The sequence below is a fragment of the Dermacentor andersoni genome, chromosome 10 (genome assembly GCF_023375885.2).
Source record: "Dermacentor andersoni chromosome 10, qqDerAnde1_hic_scaffold, whole genome shotgun sequence".
In the NCBI taxonomy this organism is placed as follows: Eukaryota; Metazoa; Arthropoda; class Arachnida; order Ixodida; family Ixodidae; genus Dermacentor; species Dermacentor andersoni.
The window spans coordinates 44,955,027-44,973,763 of record NC_092823.1 but is presented as its reverse complement, the minus strand read 5'-3'; the positions used below and the strand labels follow the sequence as shown (position 1 = coordinate 44,973,763).

General features: G+C 44.2%; 1 protein-coding gene across 2 annotated transcripts in view; it reads left to right on the top strand.

Moving 5' to 3' along the window:
• LOC126543105 (uncharacterized) overlaps nt 1-18,737 on the top strand; it is an 84,297-nt gene that overhangs the window by 54,824 nt on the left and 10,736 nt on the right. For both annotated transcript variants that reach the window (XM_055062235.2, XM_055062236.2), the window contains 4 exons: nt 3,634-3,776; nt 8,635-8,684; nt 10,441-10,549; nt 15,915-16,082. In XM_055062235.2, the coding sequence (XP_054918210.1) occupies nt 3,634-3,776; nt 8,635-8,684; nt 10,441-10,549; nt 15,915-16,082 (470 nt within the window). The remainder of the gene's footprint in view (nt 1-3,633; nt 3,777-8,634; nt 8,685-10,440; nt 10,550-15,914; nt 16,083-18,737) is intronic.

The following is an 18,737-nucleotide window of genomic DNA, read 5'->3' as shown; positions in this document are numbered from 1 at the left end:
TGTTGCATTTGCAGGCTTCCGTGGCACCACGATGTGCGAACTGGTAAGAATAAATTTATCAAGATGCAGAATTTCATGTGTGCGGTGTTGGCATACCTGAGCAGCATCAGAACTGTCTGCTACTTATTGGCTAAAGAGTGGCAATCAGATATCTAATTTAGCAGTGCTCGTTAGAGAAGTTGCTCCAAAAAAGGGACCTTCGGCAGCATCACACGAGTCAAGGCGTGTCGCGACGTGTTATTTCTGTGTTGCCCAAGTCGCTTGTTGCAGCTTTCACATGTACATAAAAAGAGCTATTGAGCGCGGAAACCCTTTGTAAGTTTATTGTTTCGAGGAAGGGAATAAAAAATCTCTACTACCACACATGAGAAGGCGACTGTGTGCTAGTAGAGAGGTGTTGGGGCAGAAAGAGAGAAATCTATACTAGGGCCAGTATGTGGCAGTGTGTAGCCCCATGATCTCACTCGCGTTAATCGCCAAGAGCGAATGCTTCTGTCGTCGCGCGCTTTGTCAAAGCATCGGCACAAATACCCAAGAATAGCCATTATGATCAGTCAACTGCAGAGCAAGATCAATTTTCAGATACGCGAATGAGACATTTTTACACAAATATGATGGAGTGTGAGAATATATGGCAGTTCGATAACCACTGCACCTGGTGGCAGGAGATTTGTTCTTTTGTACGTTTTTTTCCCTTGATTCCTTGCCCAGTCTTAAGTACCTGGCACGAGGCACCCTGCACGTGCCAAACTCCTTGGACTATACGTTCAATGAATCTCCTCTCTACATAGCATTACAGGACATTCGGTCGCTATATGCCATGTAAATACATTTTTTAATGTCTTTGCGCTTTCTGTGTACTCCAGTTGTGTATTGCTGGCCTTGTTACTCGTGTCGACGTTTCGGTTTTCGGGGCTCTTTGCGAGAGCTCAAACACGATGGCACAGCGCGAGGCACATGATTCAAGCGTTGTTTCGAATGTAAGAACGCCAAACGCTAATGTAGCAGCTACGGGTCGGCGTGAGTGACAACGTTTAAAGTACGACACTTTGGTGCAATAGTATTGGTGGCATCGCGGGTTCGTCCTGCTTGTTGTAAGGTTCCTGCCCTTGTCTTAACTTTAACCTCAGTTTGCTGTCTATAGTGTGCTTAACAATAATGCGAGAATGTTCAATGTCACTAGCAGCACGGTGACATTTAGTTTATTAAGCCTCTTTCTCTGTTGGAACTTGCTTCGGGAGCACAAGAAGGATAATACATACCTTGAGTGTTACAACGTAAAACGATTCCAACCTGTTTCTAGTGCACCTCTGCCATTAGCCCGCCGTTACTGGTCAAAACTTTTGAGGCCACGCTCACTCCGCCTGTCTGTCACTGGTGGTCACGTAAACTGCGGAGACACCTTTTCTTATATGACGTGTACGCACTGATTATGCATGGTGAGGCCAAACAAAAGCAAATATATGTTACGGATTGTACGCCTTTTTCGCTATTAGCCCTACGCTATTGGTCGAAACATTTTGGGCTGTGCCGACTTTCCTGTCTGACAGGCCACATCACAAAACCACCAGAACGCATCCAGTCAACGTTACCTTCACACGCTAAGAATTCGTTGTGACGCTAAAAAAACTGAAGTGTTATTTATTTATTTTGTTGAGTAGCCGTAGAACTGCCTCATTCCGAACGGATTAGAAGGTGGCTGCCCGCCGGTCGTTCTGACAGTGGTTACTAGAAGCTATCAGCGAGAATATACTTCTCTTCGAATAAGAAACTATATTTTGCGACGCCGTATTACGTTATGGAGATCCTTCGGCACGTATACATCGTTTAGTTAACCCTTTTTAGCCGACGATCCGTTTTAGCGGAGTTTTCACTCACCGCCACACGCTGCCACAATTTTAGACTAGCCGCCGCAAACTACGTGGAAGCGGACCAATCACAGACGCCGGCTACCCTCTTTTGACCGATTATCAACTTTCACTGCACAACTCGGCTCCACCGAAACCCACTCCACTTGTGCGCGCTCCTCACCACTAGCCAGCCTACTGAGTAAGAGGCAAGTTATTAGGCAACCTGTCCACGTAGGCAGTGTTATTCGCTTTGAAATGAAACAAGAGTGACCTCCTATAAACGAAGAGAGTAGTTGAAAGGAGGGTTCAAACAACGCAGTGAGTCACTGCCTAATGTTTGCGCGAGTTGCTACCAACATTTTACGTTAAGAGGCTGGAATAAAACCAATATGGAATGGCTTTACGTTACGCCTTGGTTTATGGACGCCGAGTGTATCTCTAGTAGAAACTCTGCCGCCCCTTGGATTGCAACGCATGACAAATCAGCGCCCTCAGAAGGATAAAGCACGCGCCCGCAGACGTGGAGCTCTGAAACAAGTGGAATAACGGACTGTAAAGTATCAACAATTGAAAAGTGATTCATAAAGGAAACCTTGTGGAATGAAGAGTGTTATGTTCAAACATGTCATTGAGCGCTAGTTCACCATTCAAGCCCGGTTCAATCGCGCTTTAATTGTTGACATGCTCGGCGCTCAGTACAGTAAGGCACAGCTGTAAACGTGGCATATATAACTACTCTGTGTTGGGAAAATGCTGGAAACTAGATGTTCCGTCATAGCTTGGCATACGACAATTGCTAAAATCCTACTTTCTGACCTATTCGGAATATGTCACAAACAGATAATGCCCAGAAGCACGCTGAGTCAGGTAGAGCAGAATGAGCCGTAGAATATAGGTCTGCTGATCGAAAACAACTAAATAGAAAATTAGGCAGAACGCACTTAGTCGTACATGTGGCAATACGAATACTGGGGACAGGACAAAACCAACTTGAGACGATGACGTCTGTTCAAGAACAAGAAACATAGTCGGGCGAAGCCGGTGCTGCGCTTGCACTTAAAAACTACGACGGAAATCCCCGACGTTCTTATCCTCACAACGACGTAACGCAAATGCTGCCTGAATATATAGGCTTCCTTAGATTTACAAAAGCTTAGGTCAATGTGTGACTTTAGGCTTAATACACTCATATGCGATTGCTATTGACACGGTCCCCATCCATAATTTAGTGCCTGCGAAACGTGTTCATCGTTGTGTGGCCCAGTTCTCATCCTGCAGCCGGGAGCTGAAAACACAGTCACTCAACGCCGCGCACCCACGTGATGTGTTACGGGCGTACGCATGCTGCACGGCAGCCTATAGCGTAAAGAGGAGCCACGTGCTATGTTATAAAACACGAACAGTATGAATATAGATGCATTTGTAAGGAATCCACGTTTGCAAAAAGAAAAAGCGAAGTGAATGCTCTAAGTCAGACATTTTCGGAAATTATTTATAATACTTCCATAGCCTAAATAAACCTAACCGCTATGCTCCATAGGCCGAGTTATTATAAAAATTATACACAAACCATCGACGATGGCTGTCGATGTATGCGAATAGCCTGAACGAAAGGGGACGAACAAAAAAGCGAGCAAGCGACAGAATGATTCGGTTGTGAGATCGAATAATTCTAATCGAAATTATAATTTCTTCAGCGACACTCTTTTGTCTCCCGTTTAAAATAACAAAAAGCTTAACTATTATTCTAACCGCACATACCTTTACTGTTAATTATCTTCAGAGTGAACAAGAATGGTTTCTACGGAGAGTGACCCGGGATCCAAGATACGTTCACGCTCAAGGCACCCTTGCCTCTTTCCAAACTTACGTAACTCAAAATCGTGAGCTCTACAGTAACGCTGACGCTGTCTTCCTGTTAACAGGGTAAGTTCTATCAGATGTCATTTTAAGAAATTGCGGAAAGCACGCGTTTTTAGGGAAGCATATTTGAAACGCTTTTTCTAACGTACATACGAAACCACAGTACTCTTGTCACCGCATTTTAGCCTTTCTAGTGTACAATAGTATCCTTAATGGTAGCGTCTTTCTTGCACGTATAAGAACAGCGCGGAATGCAACTGAAAATTTCAATAGGAATAGCTGCGCAATTGAAATGACCGTATTGTCTGCATGTACACGTGTATTGCCACACGTGTACATGTTCAGTTTCTTTTGGGTTGCATGCATATCTGCCCCACGCGATGGGATAAATATTCGATGGGTACCAAGGTTCAGGTCCATGGGAAATGCCTTGCATTTGCCCTTGCCCTACGCCTTAGTAAAGGGTTTTTATTTCCAATAAACACCTGTTTTCTTACACGTTCTTGGTGATACCTTATTGAGGAATACATATGCCTAAAAACTACCATATTAAATAATGTGTAGGATCCCGTTGGGATAATAGATATAAGAGTTGTGTAGCATACGGCACTTTCGTTTACGGCACGCATGCGTAGGTATTGTATAAAGCGCGAATTTATATAAATCTCACATGAGCGGGTGAAAGTTTAGTAAACGAATAGTGAGTAGACGAAGTAGTGAAGGTAGTAAATCAATGCCGCAATAGTTTAGGTGTCGGATAGAGCGAGAATAAATTTCCGTACTTCTCGTGCGTTTTGCACAACCGTCATTATAGCGCAAAGGAACGTTGTCCGAGGGGTCGTATTCTGCGACGATCCACCTGGGCGTTACCATCGCTTTGGCGGGCACGTGCACCCTGATTGGCTGGTTGAGCAAAATCGGATCAGCTGATTGGCTGCTTGAGCACTACGTCATTCCGTTTTGCAAACCAGGCAATCAGCGCGCGCCTGCCGGCGATACCGCCACCGAGGCCACCCTGCCGCCGAAAGTGACCAAAGCGGAGCACGTCCCCAGGCGCGTAAGTCACAGCCCAGCACACCTCGACACAGTTTGGATGTTCTGTTTACCCATAAAGTAAGCGTGAAGAGTCTAAAGAACTGGTGCCTAGCACCACAAAATATGGCACGATCCCTTGATGATATCGTTGAAGCAACGCTGAGTCCTAGTACACACCTACCAAAAGGCAGAAGAGGTACGGGTTCCTGCTTAAATAGGCAAGCCTGTATTAGGGCAAACAAAACAGGTAAAAAAAATGTATTCAGCATAGTCGCCAGAATTGGCAATTACGTCCATAGTCTCCAGAAACACAAAAACTAGAAGGCTACTCCTGACCACTGATTCGCTAAGCAATCTTTAGTTTATTTATCATTATTATGTCGTTCCGCTAGGTACAAGTCAGAGTAGAAGTAGGCTCTTACAGATTTTAAAGCTTGGCTATCAGTTAAGTTCTCAAATTGATTTTTGTTCCGATGGAGTAATGTGGAAGCGTACTAAGCGACGACAATGAAAGGACGAGCAACTCACAAAGCGCTCTCGCAGAAGCGACATACCGAGGCGCCTGAAGTAATCTCGCGGTTGGTAACTGAAATACAACGCATGTCGTCTTATTGTTCGCCGACGTAGGTCTTCTTGCCTGTTGCCTCCCTAAGGCTTCTACAAGCTCACAGTTCGTACTTAAGTATTTGCTCTATTTGTAAAATTAAAACCTCTTCTACGTAATTTTCTTTTATTTCATTAGATCGTTTGCCATACATCATATTATATATATGTATATGTGTGGAGTCCTTGGTGATGGAACCGTATACGCTTCACGTAGGACTTGTCGTTCACAATTTGTTTTAAAGCGCAAGCTTTTCTGGCCGCGAACTTGCGATTTCGCCGTGGCGGTGCTCCGAGGAGGCGTATGACGACACAACGCGCGCTTCGCCGTGGTTATTTCTCTCTCTCTCTCTCTCTCTCTCTCTCTCGCTCCCTAATCACTACTGCGCATGCGCCACTTGTAGCACCGAGCCACAAGTGTTCCGCGCAGCGCCGCGCCTTTCCGCTATCGCCATTCGGTATGACGTCACATCGCATTCCTCGTCCTTGCGCTCGCTTCCGCTCGCTTCACCAGCTGCGTCGCATGCCTGATAACATGTCAGAGCATCGAAAAGGACAGCTCGCGTGTGCCGCAACCTCAGTTGAGGTGGCACTGTGGACGGCGACAATTCTGATAAGCAGGAGGAGGCTTGGAATCGACATCGGAACGAGATGAAGACCAAACGAATCGCCCAGGAAAGAGACGAACAGCGCGCCGAACTACCGGCTAAACGCCGCAACATAGCTAGACAACCAGACTAACCTGGACTTGCAATCAAGATTAACCAAGGCTAACCATGCTATGCCTTAGCTTTCGCTGCGTATATCCTGGCATAGTCGAGCTATGCCGGTGCCTATTTTTCCTTTGTCTGTTCGCTAGTCTACCCATATCCTGACACTCCTAAGCAAATTATCTCTTGTGGCCTTTGTCCTCTGACAAAGCCGCTTAGAATTGCTGAGATAGCTTTATCATTACTTTTGCTTGTTGAAGAATTCAGGGAATTCAGTGAGAAGAAAGTCCCCCACTTTTCTTCTCACCGACTTTATTAGGTTGTCGGAAGTGAAGGAACCTGACTAGGGATAGGGGCAAAGGTCAGTATAAGCGACAGCGAGTCAGGCTTTATTTTACATTAGCTTTTGTGTCTTGCATAAGCATTTTGTGTTTATGTGTTGTACTCCTTCTTCATAAACGTATGATCTTGGTTTACATTCTACATGATATGTGCGTTTTTCGCTTGTAAATTAAGATTCTCCATTGAAAGCTAGCGTTTGTCCGTTCTTCAATTTTCGTTCATCTCACAAGTAGTCGAGATGGTAGCTTTCTTCATGCTAAACTAGCCAGACCTTTGCCTTACTCAATCGGCCAAAATAACACTTATGTTCACAAATTCCTTGCAACACCCGCTTGGCCTTGGGTAAAGAGAAAACAACAGACTCTCTTTCGCAGTGTTGAGGTGGTCTGTGCACACGGCATTTTACACACGTTTTGCAGAAGTTCACCCTTTACATGGGAATAGCTCCATCATGTCGACAGTAATAAAGCGGGCAATGAATTGCACCTTGCGCAACGATATTGGTAGTGACCTAGAGACTCAGCCAAGAACTTTCGCAAAACAAACACCCTGTTTCGTACATGGCTTCGGAATAATGTCACATGTCCCGTACGGCAATGACAACTACACCCTCCGTCTCCAAAAAGAGAGAACCTTGAATCGAACATGTGACTCCCTGAATGTTGAAATGGGGCCCGTTTCCAGATGGAAGCTTAGATGGGTGTTTATATCTGTTGAAGATAAGACTGAAAGAAAACTTGGCAGTTTCGCCCAAAGGCGAAGTACTGCCGAGACTTCATTAGGAGTGCCCCTTGACGTAATGTATTCGCCATTGTGCTTGCGTTCGATCGCCTCTGTTTCGCATTCGTTTGGTTTCTTTAAAAGCTGAGAAAGCAGTGAGTATTATACGCACGTGGCAGTGCCTCTGCTTTTTTTCATTATGGTTCTTTCTTTGCGCAATTCAAGTCCAATTTTTTTTATGCGCGAGCCATTAATAGTCTATTAATGGTCCGTTGCTATCGTGTCCAAGGGGCCTCACCTTGTCAGGGTACAGGGTACTAAGAGCAAAATTACATAATAACAACATCACAACATAAGTCACACGATAACATAATACCGTTATTTATTATCATTGAAAGCAACAGCAACAAACCTTGCTGTTACTTTTGAGTCTCACTGAACGCGTTTCTAAACGCCGGTTTGGTGAGGAGGGCTGCCAGCACCGTTGAAGGCGTCACACCTCGCTGGTGTTCGAGATTGGACTGAAGCAAAACCGTCGTGGTTGGTCAGCGCCGAAAGAAACGTTTGATTAGTTTTGCGTTTATTGGTCCACTCCGCTAAGCCCAGTGTAAGCGCCACGGTGTGTTACGTACACAGCTCCTCATCTAGAACGCTAATGCGCGTGTGTGTGGTTGCGTCCGTGTGCGCGCGTGCGCGCGTGCGTGCATGTGCGTGCATGTGCGTGCATGTGCGTGCATGTGCGTGCGTGCGTGCGTGCGTGCGTGTGTGTGTGTGTGTGTGTGCGTGGGCGTGGGCGTGGGCGTGCGCGTGTCATGCCTCCACATCGCGGTCAAACGCGCTCCGCGTACTTGTAGACCTTTCGCTACAAGCGCGGGTCACGTGTACGTGGTGATACTACCACGTACGTCACGCGTGTAGCATTTATTTTTTAGCATTTAGTTTGGCATTTATTGCCCTGTATGCATTATGTATACGAAATCTCCAGGCACGTTCGACTTTGACATTTTCCCGGCATGTTCTTTACCAAAACCAAACTTGCGTCTTTAAAGTGCTCAAGTTCTGAATATCACGACATTTTACACCGTATTCACTTCAAAACGACAAAGAACAATAATTTGGAACTTTCACACATTCCGCATGGTCTCCCTCTTCCAAATTAAACACTTGTCCAAAGATCACGCTACTTTCCAGTGGCGTAGCGCAAACGGTTCTTTCTATCTTCCTTGGCAGATCTAGCGGCAGTTTTGAAGTAGTTGCTTTTAGCAGCGATATTACTATTTGAATTCCAACTACCTTCGTGATACGCCCATTGGCTTTGCCCATTCCAGCACTTCCCATAATAATATGCCACACGTAAACGCTCGTCAGGAGGTCTTTTTATTTACTTTTTTACCGAAAGCTGCAACGAGAAAAATACAAAACCTATGTTCTAATCTTGCATATTCGTGTATCATGAAGAATTGGAACAGCTGCTGAATTTTTTTACCCGTCTTCTTTCAATTTTGTTTCAGACAAGACTTGGCAACGATAAAGAATTATGAAGTAAACAATCGCAGTGGTGGTAAGAAGCATTTAGGTTACGATTTCTCTCTGCTTTGCTTCCCTAATCGGACCTGTATGGTGCCTGTGTGGACTGCGATGATCCGAGTAATGTGCTTTGTTCATTAATTCACTTAGATATACAGAAGGATAATGCGATTTCTCGTGTTTAAGTAAATACATATTTACGTCCCACGCACGTGTTCGAATGAATGTGCAGAAATGTTTTAGTGACATGGTGAAGTGAATTCCTTGCAACTAAATGTGATGCGCACAATCGTTGTTATTGTCACCATACGCAGCATGCGCTATCATGCAATGCTTTCTTTTTAAACACTGCACGTCATAACTGTGTTATCATGGAATACCAATGTCGACGTACTGCACGGTTTACAAGCTAAGGTGCAATTCAAACGCAAAATCCTGCGCACGCACAATGTGGGACGTCCACACAGCTATGTGACGCGGACGAGGGTGACGTGTGAACGCCTACCGAGACTGACTAGCACCGTGATGAGTGATTTACGGACTAAGTCGTAGGACAGAAACAAAAACATAATTTGAAATTCTACACCGCTTCTCCCACCGTGCCACACTCCCCCCCAATTCTGGAGGATGGGGAAACATGGGCGCTCATATTTAATGGTCCATGCAGCACGACCCATGAACATTGCAGCCGAATGAAAATAACCTTGAAAAATTTAAGCAACCCCTCATTATCTTGCGCTTTTCTATTAATATGCATAAGTGCAGCTGGGATATCCGTGAGCTCACAATATATGTATGGGTTTTACGTTGTGATGTGTTCTTTTATTGCACCGTATAAAAGTGTGCTCACTCGTATTGCATCGCCGCTCAATATTCCGTGCTCACATAAGCCGGAGCAACCGGTGGCAATTGTCCAGTGGCCCAAGAATCGAGGAGCCAAAATATAGCAAAACGAAACAACTGTTCATTATCATTCGCTATTTCATTAAGAGATAAGAGTTCTTTAATAATGCGTATTTGCCAACACTATCCCGTATGTTAAATGTTTCTGGTACATTGTTTGATTACGCAAAATTGAGGTCCGTTCCCTTGAACAGATTTTGGGCTCAGCACGCACCATAGTAGAGGCCAGTTCGCTAGAGCTTGTTTAACTTCTTTTATCTATATCCACGTATAGATCTGACGACGGAGCTATCGGCCCAGCAGCAGCAGCAGCAGCCATGCCACCCCTCGAGGGAGTAAGCAAAGGAAGCGTCGTTTTAAAATTACCAAAATTATATTCCCGATAGTTGTAAAAGAAGTGGATGACAATTACGATAACTAAGAATAATCTCGGAAATTCATATAAAATTATTGCCCCTTCTTTCGACAAAACATTACTTAGCTTTCTTAGTTATGTGATTATTAAAAACTGTATTTTTTCTATTAAATGACCATACAGGGCACTTCAAAATCCCGGAATCAGGCTACACGTATATCGGGGGATAAACGACTGCTCCTTGAAATATAGCTCAGCTTATGCACTAGAATAAAGCAACACCAGTAAAAGTGTAAAAAGAAATACGAAATTGTGTAAGAGGCATTGTGAAATTATTAGGCGGAGCCAATTGTCGTCTTCCTTGCTTATGCTATTTTGTTCCTTCGGTGATATATGTGATATAGGTGATTCTAAAACCAAGAAAGCAAAAACTTACCTCTATAGCATGGAGTATAATAGTATAAAACACCTCTTTATTATTTCCATAGATATTGTTGGTAACTTGTCAATGCTGTTCGACGTTTCCTTGTAGGTTATGCGTATATTAGGACTGTCTGCAGTGAACATAAAGTAGGGGTTGGAGAAGACCGACCACCTACATTCAAGGGTGTTCATGTAATGGCCCACGAAATTGGACATATGTAAGTGTATATCGCAATTTTCAAATTGTAATTTATTCTTCAGTGATTCTTGAAAGCACAGTCACATTAGCAAACTTCAATATTCGTTCTTCACTCTAGCCACAGTCTGTGTTTCGCGTAGGTATCAGCACTATCTTAAATATCATAATGAAAGCAGCATAAATGAAGAAACAAGTTAAAAACAAGGCACGCAGGTTTAGGGAATAATTGTTTTTTTCAGGTGTAACTCTCCGAATAGTACATTATATGTTAAGGCTGTTGATACCTTAACAAAGAAGAGAATGCTGTTGACGCAACAACAAAGTATGTCGCTTTCGTTAATAGAACCTTTCAATTACGTATTTACCGAGAAGAGTACAAGTACGATTGAAATGTTGCTTCACGTTATGTGGGAGCTGTGTGCATTGGAAATTTCTTTTGGTTGTATGAGCAATTTTCTAGCCATATCTTCCTGAAAAAATAATGCTTCCGCGTGGTAAATGATGCAACGTTTCAGTAACATGAAACAATTTCGAGTGTTCTACTTCTACGAAGTAGGTTTAGAGCAAGTATCCATTAAAGACAAATCACCTGCTCTATTGTGCAATATTGACCCAAGCTTGTTTCAAACCCCGCGCCCACCGTTTTCTGCACTCCAGTTGGTTGCGGTCACGTGCGAAAGGGAGCAGCAGTGACACGGGCAACACGTTCTCGAAAGGCAAGTGCAATAGCAGCAACGTACCATTAATTAAAAACACGGTATAAAAAAAAGAAGAGGTGTGCAACTTGGGATTAGACTGTGTACGCTGGAGCCAGACTCTCAATTAGCTGTTTATCGGCCACAATTTCGGCCATCGCAAATTAAATAAAGGGCGTTCTCTCAAGTGTGCGTAACAACTACGCATATAAAGTTAGCAGGTCAATGGCAGTTACGATCCATCACTTTCTTGACGACGATGTAGGAAAGGTGCCAAGTAATTCCATTCCCACTTGGGCGATTAGAGCTTCCGATGACTGTATGGGTCGAAGGAGACCTGCTGGCTTCAATTGCGGTGTTTTACGTCTTCGGCACCCCAGCATGATCTCACGTGATGTCGCACAAGATTCAACAACTTTAGGCAGCAATATTTCATGCGGATGGGTAGAATGTTAAGCTCACTCTTGGGTGAGCTGCTCATGTGCGATCGCGGCATGCTTCCAATATATCAGGTTGTAGCTGTCATGGGACGACAAGCATATTAGCCTCTGCACTGTGCTCGCAGGTTGTATTGTACAGGACGTTATTTGTGAGAATGAACGATGATAAGCTGTGGAAAAAAGTTCGGGAAACTTGACAGTGCGTTCTTCTAGGTAATGAAACAGCAGATGTAAATCCGGACCAAATTGCTGGTGCTGAATCATTTGTAATGATACGGCCCTGAACAATGAACAATCTTGTCCATTTTCCGCAGAAGTCGATCCCGTGGATTCACTTGGTGAACGGGACAAGCAATTAACATCACAGGGCTTGCGACACGAATTGTATACGTCCGTTATATCGTGTTCCTTTGTGTCGGATATCCTGCAAGCCATACACACGAGTCTTTGAGATTCACCAGCCAGCACAGTGAATGATGGTCACTGATAGCTCGAAACGGTCTACTATGCAAGTATAGACAGGACTTGCTGATGCTGCGTATCACCGCGAGGCATTGTTTTTCTGGCGCTGAGCATTCTCCTCTGTCTTCGAATCAGTACGACAGGCATACACAATAACTTGTTCCTCTCCAATTTGTCACTGAATATTGGTTATCACAATGGCTAAGCTGCTTGCATGTCTGCGGATGTATGTTTCTGCTGCCTTGTCGAAATTCGTTCAAGTTCGTTGAAGACAGTCTCCTGTTTATTCAGCAAGATGAAAGGCGTATCTTCTTTTATTAGCCGCGTTAGTGGTTCGGCAATACTAGATAAAAAGACGAAGTGCCTGTAGTAGGCGCAGAGTCCTAAGAGTCACCGGATGACCTTTTCTTCCCTTGGTTTTGAAGAAATTTCCACAGCTGCAGTCTTCTCAGCGTCTAGGCGAATACCTTCTTAACCGATGACATCACCGAGGAAAAACAGTTCATGGCCATAGAATTGACATTGCTGTGGATTTATTTATTTATTTATTTATTTATTATTTATTTACACAATACTGCAAGCAAGAATGCTGCCCAAGCAGGACAGGACTTAGAAAAGATGCTTTTCAACATTTTTTCAAATGAAACATAAGATGTGCATTCAATAGCACATTCCGGTAAAGATTCCATTCTTCGCTCGCAAACAAAAAAAATATTTGTGTAAGATTTTAGTGTGGGCAAAGTATGACTGGACTACTTTAGAATTAAGGATACGTGACGACCTGTATGGATCATGGGTAATATATGTGGCATTTGTTAAACCTGTTTGGTTATGAAACCACGAGTAAAAAAAATTCAGCCTGGCGATTTTACGGCAAACGTCGAGCGGATCCAGTCCAAGTTGGCCTAACATGCCATAAACTGATGATGAAGTTTTGTAATTGGAGCAAATAAACCGTGCAGCCAGGCGCTGAATTCGTTGAAGTTTATCAATTTCCTTACTAATGAACGGGTCCCACAATATGGTACCATACTCTAGGACTGGGCGTACGAAGTAACGATAAGCGTGGAGATGTTGTTGTTCTAGATGATATTCCAAGGTAACAGAAAAAAGCACGATATCATCAAGATAAGCGAGACAAGACTGTCATTTAAGTCCGCGGATCGCAGTGCCCATCATCCTCTAAGACGTGGCCCATGAGGAACAAAGGCCGAATGGAAGTACTTTGAACCCGTATAGTCCATCTGTGTCGCAAATGCCGCCTTTTTGTGATCTCGTTCGTCCGCTTCTGTAAGCCAGTATCCACTTTTCTGTTCCGGAGAGGAAAAGAAATTCGCGTCTTGTAGCCTATCCAGAATGTAATCAATTCTTGGGTGTAGGTAAACAACTCGGTTTCCGACGGCGTTCAACTTCCGGTAATCAACATAGAAGCGCAAGGTCTGGTCTGATGGCTGAATGACGTCGTCTTTCAGCGTTTACCTAACCTGACTTTCGATAGCTTCTCTCTTTTTTGGCGACGTTCGGCAGGAATGCTGGTAAATAGGACTCACTAATTCATCGACTATGATCTATTGTTTGGCGATAGATATACGTCAGACTTGGGATAGCACTCACCAGTATTCGGCGACTTCTCTTACGAGGTCCTCTATTTTCTTCGCTTGTCTGGGCTGTAGCTATACCTGGTTCGATGTCGATGAATGCAAGGACGTAATCCGTATTTGGGAAATTCCGTGAAGCCGTCTCGGGAATGCTGAGGTCCGTAACTTGGGCGAAGTTATTAGGGCTGGCAATGACGGCTCCCTTCGCAACATATTGCACCTAATTTACAAGAGTAGTAAGGAAAACGCTGGCAAATCCACCACGCTGTTGAATAACGCAGTTTGCCACGCAGATTCCTTCTTCTAGTATGAGTCTGATGTGGTTGTATGCAGTTCCTTCGTAGTCACTGAACGCGTTGCTCCTTAAGGCGGAAGCGGCACTCGATCTTGGAGCAACCATCACGTCGTTGCCTGCAATGCTGAGGGCATCAAATTTTACTTCAGTGTCGAAAGTTGTGGCAGCGTGCTTCGTTGAAAACACACGATTCCAGCAAGTTCATTACAGTGTCGTTAGTCTAACAGAAGTCCACACGAATCATGTCTCTTGAGCATTTGGAAAGCAGAGTGATACTAGTCACGTATGTGAAGCCTCGTATAACTATTCTAGCAGTGCACTTACCTGTCGGGTCGTTGAAGAGTTTTACTGCGCTGCAAACTTCTGGCCCTTTCCAAGTAGTCAGCACTTCTTTCAGTTGCCTGCCAAGCTCACTATCTAATGCAACATAATCTGCACGTGTATCCACTAAAGAATTTACTTCGTAACCGTCAATAAACAGACGTAAATCGGAAACGACGTGTCTATTAAGGCACGTGTTTCTGAGTCTATCGTAGTCGTGCAGAGTCATCTATGGAGGTTATGTTTTAGCATCGGCAGCGGTCTGCCCTCCCCAGGTCGCTTACTCGTTTTCCCCATGCCGACTTTGCGCACGTCGCCTTAGAGAACTGGATCGCGGCCGGAAACTCGATGGCTAATACGTCAGCTTTCCTCTTAACGTCGCTTATTTTCGAATCATCTCGGTGGAATAGGCGAGAAATGTCTTCGCCCTGCACCGACACGCTTCCATTGATGCGTTGGTGTCTTGCTTGGAGGGCAGCTCTGGCCTTCTCCCTGTGGTCTGTACTCGGGAAACTGGCAAGCAGCTCCAGTCGGGAGGCATCCCACGACGTGAAGGCCGCCTAGTGGTTTTTGAAACACGTTCCCCGCAATCCTCTAACGCAAAGTAAGTGTTTCGTACATTGGGGTCTCTGTCCCTTTCGTGAAATTCCGCAAGGCACTCAAAGTGTACTGGCCACTCTTCTGAGTCATCAAAGATATCGCCATGGAGATGCTCTGGCGTCGTCAGTGGCTTCACAACCGTGGGAGTGGGCGTGACCTGAGCTGTCATTCGGTAGCGTCTCCAATGGTGGCTGTTGATTCGCCGACAGAATTCGGCACATGGGAACACTTGGAGGGCTCACCACATAGATCACAAATGCCGCGTTGGTGAAGAGCAGTAAGTTCCTTGGGCCCGGGCCGGGTCGCCGTGAGTCCGGTCTCCTTTGTCTGACTTGAGAAGGGCTTGAAATCATTACCCGCCACCTTCACCAGAATAAGAACAATAGTTGAGATAATGTACCCTAATTAGTTCAGCAACTAAGTTACTCTGACTCCAACGTACACAGCCTCTTCCCAAGAAAGTGCCACACCTCCTCGTCTTTGTCTCATGCGCAGCGCTGATGTCACTTTGTGGCAATCGGAAGTGCTTTGTGAGCTTGTGTCTCCTCGTCTTCATCTCATGCTCAGCGCTGATGTCACTTTGTGGCAACCGGAAGTGCTTTGTGAGCTTGTGTTGACAGCTTGAGTGCTGCTCTCTCTGGCACGTAGCGGCAAACTTGAAGGGCGGAGGAAATGGCTAGCGCGCGTGGTTTGAAGGCAGCTCGTGTCAATGTTCAACGCTTTAAATTACCAGCTTAATCGAAGGGGATTAGCGTAATTTATTTCAAATTTACCAGCACCAAGCTTGTCAAGCTTTCACCGCGAGTGATGAAGCCATTCGCAGTTAGAATATTTTGTGTAGTTATTCTATAACTCTCTTGCTGTTATCCTTCGATGTCAAATAGTACTCATCTATCGCGTTCTCTTCTACTGCGAAGAATTTCTATTTTTCATTTCTCAATAGATGGAGTAATATTCACAATTTAAATTCTAGCCTGGGTTGCCTGCACGACGGTGAAGATTCCCCTTTTGGAAATCAAGACATCCCTGGCTCTCGGGAGTGCCCTTTCGAACACGGGTACCTGATGAGTTATATACGGAAAGACAGTAACACTTACAAGTTTTCTCCGTGCAGCATCGAACAGATTAGAGAGACAGCACGGTATGCTTCTTTCTTTTTTTGCAGTCTTCGTAATGATGTATAATGAAATGGTAATTTACGAACATATGTGATCTCTAGTACAGAAGTATCTTAAGTATGTTAGGCATGAAAGCATGTTAAGGCATTCTACATTTTTCAAATAGTGCATAGTGAATTATTCATGGTACTTACACTGGCATTTAAAATGACGTGGGGCCAGACATTTTGAAACCATAGATAAAGACTGACATGCAAACCAGTAAACTCAAACCTAACCAAAACATTCCGTGGCCAAGTGGTTGAGAAACTCACCAGTTTGAAAAGAAAAACACATGAGGGAGGCGATAAAATAAACGCTGTCTTTACGCGGTGTAAATATATCGTACATTTTAAAGACATAGCGAATAGAAACCATCGCAGGAAAGTTTTGGCGTCAATGAAACCAGGTCACATTGAAAATTAGGGTCAGCAACTCTCATGCCAGGCAAAATTACCTTGGGAATCTATTTCCATACATATTTGAGCTTACCCATATGACCGTGGCGAACCCGCATAGGCGTCAAGCGTACCTGGAAGTGAGTGCACACCTGCTTGCATGTGAACACCAAGTGACATCAACTCCTTGGACGACTGGCTCGTTTATAACCTCAGTGCCCTGTTTTAACCCGAAATGCCACTTTGTTGCATGCCGTCTATACGCGCACTGTTTTTTAACCGCATCCACAGCCAAACCACGAACGAAACGCCGAATCGTTTCTTTCCCACTCAACTAAGTGCAACATCGAAAAAATCAGTTTACACACCTGAATTAAGAAAGCTGTTTTTGTCTCTTGTCTTGCCGTTATTTCTTGCGCTGATTTTACGGTGGAGATCAACGAACTTGCTGAGTTTTGCACTCTACTGAAGTGAATTAAAAGGTACAATCAGTTCCGATTCCGGTCACATATTCCAAAAATTATCTACTGTTGTCGCTAATCTCTTACGTTTTCTATGCAAAACATGTTTCCACAACTCGCCCCGAGTACAAATAAAAACAACGAATATTGACAAATAGTCTGCTGGCTTGCACGTCCTGCGCCCTATCTTAAAGACTCTCGCCATCCAAATGTCAAGTTTAATTATTGCTTTAGTTTGTGTCACCACCTGACAAGCAGCCTCTAGGGCTACAGATGAAACACAGGTGGCTTTTATAATAAATACGTACGCTGGTGGGACTAGCTCTAATCTTATCTTACTCGATGGAGTGTTCGCCTGCTGAACGTGATGCCGCGGAATGTGCTTCTAGAAGTGGTGACCATGTTCCGTTGGAAACGAACAGAAAAAATAACCCACGCCTTTAATTTACGTAAACGCAAAGCACCGGTGATATAATGTACCCCTTTGATTACGTGTTTTGCATACAAGCAACATAGCAGGAAAAAAGTTTTTTTTTTGCGAAGTTCAGGTACCGAATACAAAGCTCCCGGCTACATGTCTTCAGCCAACACTGAATGACTGGCGTCAAGCAGGAAGCAGGAAAAAAAGTCGATGAATAAGTTTGGCACATGACTCGCGTTCTTTTGAGTGTTCTCACAGGAGGGAGACCTACTCAAGACTTCCGATTAGAGTAGTGCTAACACGTGAATTAATTCAAAGGAACAGTACATCTATGATTCAAATAGGACGAGAGCTTTCTGAGGGAATTCCATGTCAATCATAGATTGCTCGAAGTGAAACCCCCTTCCAGTGTTGTCTGGTGTTTCCGCGCTATTACGCAAAGTGCTGTCGCAAAATATTATATTATTGTATGTTTTCGTTGCTTGCCCTAGCTTTTGGTTGTTTTACACATTTCAAAAAAATAGATTGTTTTGTTTTTAAAGTTCAGTCAAAGAAGGAATTTTTCGCTGCCTACTACGGCGGCATTTTTCATAGCCCCGCTGTTTATTTCAGGCATTAAAAATATTCTATCAACCGAAGAAGCACCCGTAAATATTAAAGAAAGCAATAGATTCGTCACGTAATATCGCGTATTATACTTCGTCAATGCCTTAGAACGTTGAAAATAAAATGAGCCTTTAGAGCTTCAGCGGAGGTTAGCGGGTTATTGCGGAGGTCCTCAAAATGCAACAAACATTGTTGCGTCTTGTTTACGGTGTCGTGGCATGGCCGCGTCATGTTTGTGATGGCTAATATTTCATGCATTCACTCACTGGAAACTGCGGAATTTTGTTTACTTTTTGGGTGGAATGGCAAATTAGACATCAATTAGTGCTGATCCAGTCCACGTTTGCAGCAGTAGCATGCCCATATGGAATGAAGTGGCTTTAAACGAAAAGGCTTCATCACTCTGGATCCACGCTGCAAATGTTCGAATTTACATAGGCGTAGTGGTTTCTATTTCATAAAACAAGCCGGACGAAAAAAATACGTTCCCAATATAGCGGTCTTCGACAACCTGTAATCCGCTGGACACTATAGCCGCAGATCTCCACTTTGACGGCGTACTTCAGCTTAGGTTCAAAGAATGCATGAGAAGAAAGAGTAAGTTGAACTTACAACAGTCACCTCTCATTTAACCCAAATGACTGCTGTGTGAGGTATGCTGTGTGACTGCTGTGTGAGTTATGTGTAAAAATATACAAAATACATAAATCCATGCATAGATAAATGAGTCGGAAGTGTCTTTTTTTCTTGAAA